The sequence below is a fragment of the Hypomesus transpacificus genome, chromosome 18 (assembly GCF_021917145.1).
Source record: "Hypomesus transpacificus isolate Combined female chromosome 18, fHypTra1, whole genome shotgun sequence".
NCBI lineage: Eukaryota > Metazoa > Chordata > Actinopteri > Osmeriformes > Osmeridae > Hypomesus > Hypomesus transpacificus.
In genome coordinates, this window is record NC_061077.1 from 8,847,401 (window position 1) to 8,861,869 (window position 14,469).

The window sequence follows — 14,469 nt, forward strand, 5'->3', positions numbered from 1 at the left end:
GAGAAAAAGAGAGAGTAGCCTATACCCTATTCTCAACCTGCGCAATCTATGCTCCATCTTTCCAATCTGGCGGCTAATTTCAATTCACAGTGTCTTCGGTTGCATTATTGCAATCCCAATAGACCGAGAATCAAATTAAGCTATGGGTCTTCTTAACTGAAATTTATAGAATCACTCTACAAGCTGAGACGGACAATATACACAACATATTGTTAAGATGTAGTCTAACCCACTATTTCATATTTTGCACTTTAAAGGGCAAATAACCTGCAAAGGTTCAAAGACAAACGACTCAGCCCATCAGCATTAACGCTGCCAATATAATGTCTTATTTGATCAATTTACAGAACTTTGAGACACCCATAGCCAACGATCTCACCTGTAAAATTCAGATTTTCTTTTTTTTTGAACCAGTATGGCATATTGTTTAACAAAGTATAAAAAATTAAACCAACCTTTTCAAATATACATAAAATGACATAGCTTCCAACATAGCCGCCTAAAATGTTTTCCAATAGTTAACAATAATATATAGGCCCCCCCTCTTCGGGGGAGTAATGGAATACATATTATATCTTAGACTTTAATAACAAACATAAGTGCACGATAACAACAATATAGCCTAAATGTTCTACTGAAAATCATGAAACGTTAGGCCTATTGACATTACAATTATAATTATTAATATTGCTATTGTTATCATATGGTCACGATTGTCTATTAATTAGAATGTTAATGTGGTTGTTGTTGTAGGCAAACTGTAGGCTTAATTCAATGTATAATCTTTTTTTTCTTTCATTGTGAACAAATGGACTATTAGCCCATCTGTAGCCTAATATAAAGGCCTGTCAAACCTAAACAAGCAACACAAACCAACATTCATCTAAATTACAGGCCACCTGGCTACGATAGGCCTAATATTTAAAATGTAAACAACCATGTTTGTAAATACTAGGCTACCACCCGTCACTCTATTTATTGATCAATGCCAGGTTTATCAATTTAGACAACTTTCAAAAATGCACAGAGGCAATTCTGAGTGCCGAATCCCTGTGGATTTAGCATTCTCGAGCAGGCAAGTCGGCAGGTCTTTTCAAGTTACTAAAACATCAGCCATTTCCTTTTCAATGTAGGCACTCGCAAATACTGGAATAAAACTAAACAAAAAATGTAGCCAGTGTTCTATAGGCCTATGAGCTTAGAGAATTAAAGAATTAGTTTCATAATCGGCACAGAATTTCGACTGAAAATGTAGGCTAGCCCTAAAGCTTACAAGTTCATCGTTCTGGATCTTGTTTTGAATGTCAATGCCAGTAACGTCTAAATAAAGTCTATAGTGAAAGTTTTCTCTGCAATAAATTCCGGATTAGCTGTTACACAAGAAAAGTTTCTCGCAGAGACTCCGAGGGTCTACAAAGCCAGGCATTTCTGTTAATTAGCACTCGGATCAACAAGCATAATCTGGGCCATTTAGAGATCAAGTCCTATTTCGGTAAAGGTAAAAATATAGGCTATAACCTTTCAACATGCACAAAACAATTTCAAGTAGGCAGCAATATATAGGGCTAGCCTACATCTTTAAATCTGTACACTCTTAACAAATGTCCGTGTGAGATATAGACAATAGGCCTAAGCATGCTTCAATAACAATCTTACAACTACAGTATGACAACAGCAAAACTCAAATGTTTAGTCATTGTTTATTCAGTGGTCCAAACAACACAAACAAAACTGTAAATGTTCACTGCTACATAAATTCAATTATTAACATGCCAATGGGCTATAAAAGGCCTATTTAACAAAACATTTGTAGAAATGGGAGACACTAAATTAGAGAAGGACTTCGCCTAGTCACAAAAGTTTGTTGAAAGTATTTAGTTAATTATTAAAAATTGTCTATGTTGTGATTACTGATTATATGAAAGCCATAAACAACAGTTTTTATAGGAGTTAAAGTTGTCAACCAAACATGTAATTTGGTCATTGTCTTCCTCCTAATCTGCGTCAACATTCGTTAATATTGATGGACAAAATGTACACAGTAGCCTAATTGTGGCTTTGCCTGAATTTCCAACAAGCGTCTTGTCTGCATGGCCTAGAATAATTCGTTCATTTGAAAATTCAAATATGTGTAAAATCAGAAGCCATTATGAAACAGATCATAAAGTGGGCCTACAGTATTTGAAAACAAATCCGCACAATGAAATAGGCTAACAACACGGATATCTCAACATTCAGCTGAATTGACATGTTTTTACAGTTTACCTTTGCTCGAATAGCTGGAAATAGACGTTTAAACCCAAATAATCAACAAAAAAGAACAACGTGTTTCATGCGTGCATTATGTACAAAAGCGTTAGAAATATGAAACTAGAACAGCATATAACCATACGCAGGCCTATTTAACCAAAGTGCCTATGTTCACAAAAATGAATACATGAATTTTCCGTGTGACGCGAGCAACAGTCCACAAAGTAGTAGGGTACTTTCTTGCACAAGAAGCATTATTGATTGCCATTCCCTGAAGGAGGAACAAAACCCATGGCAGTTCAACGGCCAAAGGAAAAAAAGACTTGGAGGATGCAAAGCAATTTCTTCTACAGTAAAACAGGCTACGGTAGAATTCAGCAGGAAAACATTCCAATTTCTTTCAAATTTCACATCATAACGTCCCTACTTCTCGCTGAATGAGGTTGAGCGCGCAACTCTGTCTCAATTCTGAGCTCTCTGCGTCTCCATGAGCAGTGCTACAGCGCCCACTATTCCAAAAGCCAGGAATATTATTTCACGAGACTTGGAACGACTCAATAAAAAAGTTACTATCCCTTTCGACAACTTTTTGCTAACTCTCGAGTAATGATTCCACGCCGTTTAACCTACAAGAACAGACAATGGAAAAACTATATCATGGACGCAAGTTTGTTTGGCAATGGGGTTTTTTCTTCCTCCATATCTTTTATACAAAACCACCAGCGGCGTTTCTGATCACACATGAAAGTTCTGACAGTGGGAACAAGCGAACCCAAGGCTGCTTCAGCGAAAAGACATGGACTAGGATGTATTATATCGTTACAATTTTAAAGAAAACAGAAAAGTTATCTACAAGGACAAATATCGCCACACTGAGGATATGATAAATGACAAGGACACCTTGGTGATATGCACGAGAGTTCGAGCCGGGTGGAAGCGTTAGAAGGGAAATAAGACCTACTTTTGGCCAGTTTTCTCGCCCTCGCCTTGGATCTCATCGTGTCGGCTTGTAGATTCCTCTCGTCCTCCGTGAGCCCAGAAGCAGCAACAACACTATCTTCATCTCACAAGCATTGTCAGTTTGGACACCTTCGCACATGCGCACAGGCCATTCAATCTGACACCCTCGTCGGGGCCAAAAAACTTTCCAATGTATTCATCATCATCACTTTTTGTCCTATCGTCTCCCCTTTAGATCACTTATCTCTTCCCCTCCTCCTCCTTCTCCTCACCATCTCGCCCCCCCCCCCCACCCCCACCCTACAACCCGACCCTTACTACCACTGCCATAGCCTCTTCCACCTTCTCAGCTACCCCTTTAAGAGCAATAACTTATTTTTCTCAAAACTACGGGATCCGGTCTAGCAATGGACACAGCGTGCATGGTATGTGGGGTCAAGGTCGCACGCCTTTATGGCAAAAAATCTAATGTCATTGCATTGATAATACGAAAAACAGTGTTACGCCTTAAGGTTCACCCATAAAGGGGTATAACATTTTAAAATATTGATATTAGTATTATTATTGTTTTTTTTTTAAAGAACATCAATATTTGAAATGTTGTAGGCTCTTTCATTAGCTTAGTACCGTTGTTAGGAGTTTAATATAATTATGATGTGGTAACTGTAAAATACAATAATGCATTATGCATAATTTTATTATGAAAGTATAATATTTGCCCTCCTCTTGATTATTGATCCTCTTTATTAGAAATCACATATTATTAGTATTTTACTTTGTAGGCTGTATAGTTGATGCTGCTTCCGCTATTAACAATTTATCACATTTTGAAGTGTAGGCTACTCTAACTCTTGAGGTTATTTTTAACTTCATTAATTCAGATGCATAACTGGCAACAGACTCCGTTCAAAGTGTAGCCTATTTATGATATGGGTCTCTCTGCATGCAAACATAGCGTTGCATGCGTTGCCCCCAGGACAGCCACACGAGCGGCAGCTGTTGACGCATGTTGGAGCCATACTCTCAATGGACGAGGGGCAGAGAGGGGAAAGGAGCCGAGTCAGTTTCCAGGAACGATAGTTTATTACACGTGCTTTGTAATTTAAACTTTAGCCATCGAGTCTATACGGAAATCCATCCACTGGAGCGACATCCTAAATGTAAGGGCAATATGCCTCTAAACATCCAGCGCTATTGTGGTACAACGGGCACAGGTAACCAGTGAGCAGGAATAGGGTCTGAATTTCTAACGTAAGTATGACTTTCGCCTTTACACCTGTTTAACGTGCGCGCTCATGGCATTTGAACACGTCGTAGTTAAATTGGACAGGAGACATGCTCGGACTACATGCCATTTTTTTTTACGAAAAATGAAATGCCTCATTGTACTGGGGGTGGCAAATCTAAATCTATCGTGGCTCACATGTCAAGCCGCTGAATCTGTCTATTTTGTTTGAGTTCTAAAATATGTTGGTTTGGATTCAGACGTGAATGCACTAATACTCATGTTACGCACATCTGACGACGCACTCTCATGGAATAATACCTAATTTATGTAGGCTATGGGCTTCAATTTAAGGGAAATGTAATGCTGGACTAGGACGTAGCCTGTATGTATACAACAATAATATGGCTTTAATAGCATAGTATTTTGGGGTATCACTGAAATATTCATTGTTAGTCGAATCATGCCAGTCATATAAAATTGTAAAACATAATCAGTATTAAATGTGTACTTCTATCATATAGTTCCGTAGGTTAATTATTATTATTTTACATCTTATTCTTCTTATATGTAATATTAGTTATATAATAGAAGTATGTAGGCATATGTGATACTATTGGCAATTAGTTTTCATAGTAACAGTAGGCTTGAAATTATCATTATTAATATGGTTGTTGTTATTATTATTGTTGTTGTTGTTATCTAGGCTACTGTAAGTTGCCCATGCATACTATTTAATGTATCCAACACCAAAGACACTTTTTCTAGACATAGGTTTTTTATTATCATTATTATGAATCATAATAATAATATAATTATTAGGCCTATTATTTTGTAGCCTATTTTGATATGACTGATATCTGACTGTTTTTTAAGATATGTTCCTAGAGTGTGTAGTAGTGTAATGAGGTTTTTAGCCGATGGGATTCGACATAGTACGGTGGTAGGCCCATAGCCTACAATATGGCCATTGATCGTCGTCTCTTTTCCGATCTGGCAACTGGGAGTGAAGACGCCTGCGGATGTCCATTACGCGACTTTGGTGACCCGCTCAGACTGACTATAAACTCCAGTGGGACACTGGGAGGAATCAGCCTTGAGGCAACTCTGATGCAAAACAATTAGCACTTTTAATCAGAATACTTCCAAAAATATGTCACATTATTAGCTGTACTAGCCTGTAATGTTATCATTTGATTGTACATGGTGTAAAAAAAACAACTAAAACGAGCATATAATAATAACAATACTTATTATATTAATAACCATGTTAGTGATACTAAGCTACAACAATAGGGCCTACAAACAATACCACTAGACCACTACAATAATAATAATGTACATTATTAATATTATTATTATTATTATTGGCATTGTTATTATTGTTATCAGGTCATATAGCCTACAGACTATTATTATTATAAATAATAATGAACCTGTTAGCTTGACATATTTAGCAACTCATGTCATGTGTAACTATGTTTAGTCAGTTAAGAGTAATTCACCTTTCCATTCAATAGTTTAACTTTATCATGCAAGTGAAAAAGAGGAGTCAAGGCATCCACTACACAATCCTTTATAGAATAAAATCAAGTACAAATAAATTGATTTAATGAATAAATAAATAAATATAAAATAACACTATTCGGTTATAGGTCTGTTAAGCGTCTGCGCAGCGAGACTTTGACACCAACAATCGCTAACAGGTGGGTCTTGTAGATGTCAGTTTTTGTTGTTATTTGGCCGTATTGCTTTGAATGAAAGCATGATCATAACATGGAGTCGAAATCGATATATTGATTACAATCCCTACATCACATGGAGAGAGAAAAAAGAACGGGCAGGAGTTTCAAGAATGTTTTCACCAATTCTGCAAAACAATCTAAACATGCATCGGATTTTTCGCACACATAGGGCAGGACAAATGATTTCACACGGTGCAACACCTTTTTAAAGAGCAATTAACTGTGATTATGCTTGTAAAGAGAAGTGTTGCTCCTCAACACTCGCTCATTGGGGAATAGTTTTCTGCGTCATTTAAACGTCTGCCTTTTACGAGCTCGTGGAAACGTGACGGCTGTGTAACCCCGCATTGTGGAGTATTTTCTTTCCAGATTGTTGCCATTTTCCTGTGGTTTTAACCCAGGAAGGGAGGAATGCTGGCCCAGTACCCGGAAGAGAGGTGTAGGGTACAGGCCTACTGTTACTCGGCCACCTATATAATGTGTACATATATAGGCCTATACATATTTATTTATTTTGGTAGGCTACTTCATTTAATTTAATGTAAACGAGATTAAATAAATGCAGCAACTGAACACTCCTTATGCTTTTTTATTGAACTTGAATAAAATAACACGAATTATGTTTTCATGTTATGTTTCAGCCCAATTTGGCAATAGAAAAAAAATGAACACCAGAATAAATCGTCACGCACTCAATTTGGCAGTAATGGTTATTATCATTCGCGTGGTTATTATCATTCACAGTTTGTGCACACATTAACTGTTAGTTGTTCATTGTAAAATTGATCCCAGTATTGAATATTTTTTTACATTTAAAATGACGGACACACCATTTCCTTCATGTCGTAATTTTGTGTCGTTCTTGTCATTTGCCTTTTAGTCTATATACTTCTTATTCGTTTAGTATTTAGGTATCATTGCCTAGTAGGATTATCTAGTAGTGTTACAGTATGCTGATGAGGAGGAGGACAATTATCATCACCGTCATCAGTACAGGGCTGGGGATCACGCAGTTTCAATTTCAGCCCATCATCGGTTAGTTGAATGCTTTGGAGAAATTAGAGCTAGAACGGGGCTCAGGCGTGACGCAGCTGGCACAAACTAACAATACATAGGATTGGTGTGGTCTGTGGTCCATGTGCAGTTTTCCTTCTACACATGCTGAAACCGAACCTTTATCCACGGTGGAAAAGGGCCCGGGATTATGTGTTACGCACAGATAACATCGCCACACATTAGATATGTGAAATCAAACACCTCAAGGTCCAGATTGTGGCCATGGCAGTGAGAAGACATCAAAAGGTGGACTGACTTTGTAAATTATATGAGTATTGTCAATTTGCTAACTGTAATTCTGCCACAGTCAATGTAATGGGAGAGTAAACATGGTAACTACAGGGTGGTGGAACTGCAGCTTGCATGCTTGCTCTTTCTAACTCACAAAAAAACAGCCTCCCCTGGTTAATTTCCTAAACACTCCTACTGTACCTTCTGCCTCAAACACTCTGCCTCAAACATGTCTGAAAGAGAGTCATGTACATGTACGGACGCACGAACACTCACAGAAAACTCCATCTGACACACACACACACACACACACACACACACACACACACACACTCACACATTCACACACGTCTACAATTGTACTCAAAAACACAGTCCTGTTACCAACCCTGTTGATAATAGCGACAGTATCTTCGATGAATTGTAAAAAATATAAAATAAAAAAGAAGTTCTAGGCTGAGACATTGTTATAGAGAATTGTTTTAGCCTCCAATACATGTATATTTCCAGGCTTTAATCCATATTATGGTTTATAGGCTTAAAGTGACTCCATCAATAGCAAAGGTCTTTTTGGTTTGAGAAAGATCACTTTCAAAATTCAGAAGAGTGAACCACTCCAATAGGGCTTGGTTGACGTTACCCTTGCCTATGCCGTGGTCTCTTTTTTGTACATGTCTAATGGAGTCCCAGAAGCAGTCACAGTGAAGTTTCCTTGGTAATTATTAGCCATTAATTGGGTTCAGGACCTTGGGCGTCTAAGGGAAATGGGAAATCTGACCGCTAATCCGAGACACTTCTTTGGGTCTCTTTTTGTTGTTAACACACCGCCTGAGACTAACAGGCGCTGCGTCATACTGATATGAAGGATATGGCAAGGTTAGAGGGCACGGGTGGTGAAGAGATAGCCGACTGCAGTACAGACTTGACTTTTTCATAAAAGATAACGTATAATAAAATGTTCTGTTTGAAGTCAGTGCAGTCACAATATCGAGTCGACCAAAATATAGGCTATAGCCTATATATAGGCCTGTACAACAACAAATAGCATAGAACGGATAAACGATAGGCTATTAAACTGCAAACATTCTTTTCAATGATAAGCTTACTGAGCACACGTATAGGCCCTCTTGTCAATTGCTAGCCTACGGAGCTGAATGACAACTCAACGCTGTTTAGCTTTTTATAAAAAATTAATGAGTAGGCTATGTTACCAATTTCTGGAAATATATGTATCTGTTTAAATGTATCTGAAAATGGCAGGTATCTCTAAAACAATAAGCTTTGTATGTACAAAAAATATGATTAGCATAGTTGAACCAACTTCATGTATTTCAGTCGATAGGCTTTCCTGTACATAGGTCATTCGATAAATGTAGATAACGCCTACTACTTACTGATAAATAGATAAAAACATTAGTCTTGTGTTTGTTAAAACACAAACTAGCCTATACATGAACTACCATAAGCCTAGGCCTAGTTTGAGAAATTCGATTGTAGGTTGCCTTACATCTGAATATTTTTGTTGTAGGGCTACGTGCACAATAAAACATTTTTTTATATAAAAATGAAGTTGATTTCATCATAACCCACCATTCCTCTGTTTCATAAAGTATATTTCCACAGTCTTCGCACAGCAGACTATAGGTTACCTAGGCTATGTTATTTCAATATCCATTGTTGTTCTCCCATAGCTATCTTCTTGTTAGACAAGGCCAATTAATTCGTATATAGGCCAATTACATATTAGGCCTGTTCCTTTGAGCTTTTATACGTTAGAAAAAAAACGAAAGAACTATAAGCAAAATAGACACTGTTGCCTAAAATGAGTCCAAACGGATTTACATGTTTTAACGTTGGCACACAGTGAACATTAATCACCCTTGAGTACAATTCTTAACATTTGGACAAATAATAAATACAGTCGTATTGTTACACCATCATTAGTTGTTTTTGTTTTAATTAATATGTTCTTAATGTTCCCATCCATATCTCTAAAGATCAAAGGAGCGACGAGTCGGCAGAACCCTTCCAAACAAATGCACATGTAAAATTCGCCGGGGGCTAAAGCGAAAATTACCCCAATGTAGAAATGACCTTAATGTGATGTAATCAATCAACCTGTCTTTAGGGACACTGGGAATCACAATGTTAATCTTTCATTCTGCTCGGGTTGGGGGGGAAATACACTGTCATATTAACAACAAAGCCTCATTATTGACCGAAACATGTGGCCCATTATTTTCTTCATCAAACAGTACTGAGAAGGTTTCTGATAGTCTATATCATTGTTTTATTGAAAATAAATTGTCCATTATCAATAATTCATATGGACATCATCCTCATCCTTATACAACCAATTTTTCTTCTACTTCTATGACTACTTCTCATATAATAGTATTACTAACAATAGCAATGACACTCATAATAATACTTTTATTGTAATAATATTATAAAACTAACATCATTATTTTCATTAGGTTATGCACACTTGACATTCCAAAATTGAATCTCCCAAAAGTTCCCTGTCATGCATTTTATTCACTGAGCTTGCAAAGAGGTACAAATGGGACAATTTCTCATGCAGCATCCCAAATGATGATCTATTATCAAAATATCTTGCCCACACACACTCATCCAGTCTCCTAGAAATGTGTTGTCATTTACAATCCCCCAGTCAATTCAAATTCAGGATAACTAAATATATAATTCCTGTATGAATCATATCTCTTGATGCACCAGAGTCAATGTGCTTGAATCAGGAATGTTATCCTTAACAGGTGCAGCGTTTAAGATGAGGCAGGGACCACAGATAGATACACTTACCCAAGCACAGACATTGTTATTATTTGAACTTGTTCATGTCGCCCTATCAATGATGCATTTCGAGAGATCAACGATTTATGTCTATCAGTGTGGTTGTCAGTAAACATTGTGATCTATTTATCAGTAAACATTGAAAGCATCTCTCACCCATGGTTGAAACTATCAGATGATTTCCCTGTTCATAATCTGTATGAATGTACTAAATGGCCTTGTTTCTTTGAATAAAGTCTAATTTGTTCATGTTTTCTGCTGCCTTCTTTATTTTAAAGAATTGAGAATAGAGCTGAGAGTAGAGTAGATCTCAGATCCCCAGAGTAGATTTCAGTAATACTGGTTTAGCCTACTGTGTGTAGACCATCCCCATACACAGCCAACATTCTGAGTAACATTGTTTTAATGTACTGTAATGTCATGTACTGTGTGTTTTGGTTCATTAACTTACAAATCCAAACAAGCAGGCACAAGCCCAAAAAGCAACTTTAAAGTATATTTGTACACACATATAAACACCCAAATACACACATACACACACACACACACACTGACATCAGCACTGAGCCAGCTAAACACTAACAATACTTCTGTACCATCACATTCAAAACAAATAATAACCAAAGGAACACTCTACAATCAAAGACTAATAAACACATTTGCTGTTGAAGTGCAAACACTTCACAAGATGCAAACAAACATGGAAACTGAAATCAGTTTACATTTTGCAGTGATTATTTTTCTGTTCACCCCCGACGAATCAGAGGAGCTCTCTTATTTACCTGTTTATTTTTCAAGGTGGCAGGGGGAAGGAGGGTGTTCATTATCAGTGTGTCTGCAAAAAGAAAGAAAGGCAGAGAGAGAGAGAGAGAGAGAGAGAGAGGGAGAGAGGGAGAGAGGTAGCGGCAGTGTGTTGCCAGGCTGACAGAATGATTAATAGGGGCTGTGGGGCCGGGGCCCCAGCGACACATCAAAAACAACACCGCTTCCCAGGGCTCACCGCCACTTCCTGTGAAGGGCCCCCGCCGCAAATGAAGTAGGAGGGTGGAGGGAACATGTCCGACGCTAATGAAGTTCCACCTCTCTCCCTCTTTTTCTTTCTCTCTTCCTATGCAGGGGACAGGCCAGGAGTTATCTCCTTAATCAGAACGCTTGCTCATGTCTCTGTGAAGGAGATGAAAGGAGGAGGGAAAAAGCAAGGGAAAAGTTGAAAGGAGTTATGGCGACGTTTGAGTGTGAATCAAAAGCAGTGTTTGTTTGTTTTGAGTGTATAGCAAAGGGGATAGATACCTCTCCTCACAAGGTAGATAAATATTGCTTCTGGACGTGTTTTAAAGATGGTAGAATCACTGCTGGGACTAAATGGTGGGGACTGTGGTGGGATGGATGATGAGGTACTGATGAAGCCCTGGATGGAAGTTACGACTCAAAACAAACAGCACAGTGTAGGCTTCTGTCATGAAAGACACGCTCTCTGTGTGAAGGCAGCCAGCTAGGTGTTTATGACAAATATTGTACCAAAAGAAAACTAAAGCCATTTAGTGTGACTATTGTGGCCGCATGGCAGGAAAGGAAAACAGACCAACACATTCTGTGCAGTACTGGATGTCAATTTTGCTCTGACTCATTTAGAGCATACAAGAGAGCATATAAGCTTGAGTAATTGTAAATTCTTAGTCATGTTGAGTATAAGTGTAAATGGCCTGTAACCACGTGTATGTTGGTTTAGGAGAAGGACACAGAGAGTATGAATATTCTTTCTTCAGATAAAAGTCAGTGTTGAAAGACTGCCCTCCTGTGTCAGTCACATAATGTACAATACATTGGTGCTTGTACTCTGGTCATCTGCCTCACTTACACATTTCTTCAATATACTTTCCATCTATTATCGTTGTTTTGATTTACAAACCTGGACCATAGGCCTTCTGAAGAAGGACGACAGCCCAGGTAGAACTGACAAAGGAATGTAAGAAAACGAAGACTCTGTTAGTGTGTGTGACTGAGAGAGATAGAAACCATGACATCATGTGTTTGCGTGTCTGTATGTGTGCCCACACCTAACGTACTGTAGTTTGTGTGACTGTGTATGTATGCATACATGTACTGTATTGGGGATGGTGGGTGGGGATCAAAAGACACACTGTGTGTGTATGTATTCATGTGTGCATGCAGGAGACTGAAAGAGTGTGAATGGGCAAGCACTTGTCTGTGTGTGTTTAGATTTCCCTGACACAACACTGGTTTAATGACATGCCAAGAAGGCAGATCCCTGGCAATGAACAGGTTGTCATCCTCCTTCCCCTGCCTCCTCTGAAGAGAGCAGATGCCAAATCCCAGGGCACGTTTAGCAATTCCATTACCGCTCAGAACACCCACGCTAGATGTTTGAAGCCAGCCAGTATTAGCACGGGTTTATTGATGTACGCTTGAAATTGTTACCACTTGTCCCTCCCTTCTCTTCTTCAGATGGTTGATGGGAACGATAATGAAGCTACTTCTCACACAGAGAGGGGAAGGGCAGCTTCAGACGGGCATCTTAAAGCTCTTTAATGTTTCCTGAGACAAAAAAGTTGGGGAAGTGTGCCTGTAGTTTTTGCTAAATGGGTGGGCTAGCAATGCTAATGCTACTGTATCTGCTCATCACGGCCCAATATTTACGGACCTGTGTGTGTGTGTGTTTTTGGTTAGCCTGAGTCTGTTATTATTAATATGCTCATGGGAACCAAATGAATCACTGTAAACAGTCGACCAGTGTCAGTGGATGGGGTTACTGGTGCACTAAGAAAATGTGACGCTGGATTTAATTGTGGTCTGGTTGTCTTTTATTTCCTTTCATGAGCCAATATATGTCATTCAATGACACTTGCCATGTGTTGAAACCAGATGAGTTGTCACACTGTTTCTATGATTTTGTTCTCTGGCACATGTGCTCCACATAATGTGCCACTGTGACCCGTGTCATGGAACGTACTTTTGATGTTGCCAGAGACCCCTGCTACTGTGTCTTGGACGCTTTTAGATGGTCAGCTGGTGCACAGAGCACATGGAAGATTACACCCCACAGACACCTCCCTGTCTAGGTCAACATATGCGCTTGGCCTTAAGGTCAAAGTTTTCCTTCCAGCATGATATGTCTTTTGTGTATTTCTCTGTGCTTTTTCTCTGCCAGTGCATGTTCAGAGCAATCAAGTCTCAGAGACGGGTGTTAATGCAATGACATTAGTCATCATCCACACAGGAAAATAACAAACTAACTGCAGCCAAAAGGATCTGTTTCCTCACATTCAGAAATGGGTGTTCTCAGTACCAGGAGCCTGCCCATGCTGGGAACAACTAGACCTTTATATACACAAACTGAAAGGCTGAATCAAAAAAAATTATACAAGTCTTTCTTCCATCACGTTCAAGTCACTAGATCAAGACTGAAGATGGAGGGGGAGAGGCACGCAAAATAGGAATCAATTTGTGTGTGTGTCTCGCTCTCTGCCACCGACTGAGCTTATCCAGAAGATCTGTTCTGCTTCAAGACGCCGCACTCGGCTGGGCTCAGAGGGAAAGAGGCCTTATAGAAGGAGTGTGTGTGTGTGTGTGTGTGTGTGTGCAGACCGGCAGGGCGACAGCTCTTCTCTGACTAGACCACCAACCCATGCCTCATGTCATACCCACCGCTGAGAGTCAAGACCCCTTCCACTCATTCACTACAGGCCGATATCAGCCCTCCAATAACTCACTGTATTTATTGGATGTTATGATTATTGACAGTGAGAAAAGGATTACCATATTGGTGTTCTGCTCTGATAGGATGGTGGGAGTCAAACCATGCTGAGATAGGAAAGATGTGCTGACTTGGATACAGAGAGATGGAAGGAGAAAAAAAGGTGAATAAGAAATTAGACTGAAAAGACAGCTGAGAAGATATTTGTTTACTGCTCAAATGCCTGCATTCGTTTTAATGAAAATGTACTTTGTTGGTGTTTTTTTTTTTAAGGGGGGAGGGCAGAGTTTTTTTTTTAAATTCTATTTATTACTTGGCATGTGCCAAATGACAACACCACCCAATTATTATTTAGAGCCAAAAGCTGTGAGAAGAAAACCCAGTAATTCAAATTCCTGACACCTTTTTGACTGCATCTCCAAAACCCTTCTTTAATTTTCTTCTCAGGAGGGAGGAAGTGAGGTTTGCCAAAT

At 38.8% G+C, this 14,469-nt stretch overlaps 1 protein-coding gene and 1 long non-coding RNA gene across 9 annotated transcripts in view; one reads left to right on the forward strand and one right to left on the reverse strand.

Annotated features, from left to right (window-relative positions):
* prdm16 (PR domain containing 16) overlaps positions 1-4,172 on the reverse strand; it is a 159,491-nt gene extending 155,319 nt beyond the window's left edge. For all 8 annotated transcript variants that reach the window (XM_047039874.1, XM_047039878.1, XM_047039877.1 and 5 more), the window contains exon 1: positions 3,212-4,172. In XM_047039874.1, the coding sequence (XP_046895830.1) occupies positions 3,212-3,248 (37 nt within the window). In that variant the 5' untranslated portion in view covers positions 3,249-4,172. The remainder of the gene's footprint in view (positions 1-3,211) is intronic.
* Positions 3,555-6,758, forward strand: LOC124480504. The gene is made up of 2 exons (XR_006957553.1): positions 3,555-3,635; positions 4,166-6,758. It is a non-coding gene; the product is annotated as an uncharacterized LOC124480504 (long non-coding RNA).
* Positions 6,759-14,469: the final 7,711 nt, after the last annotated feature.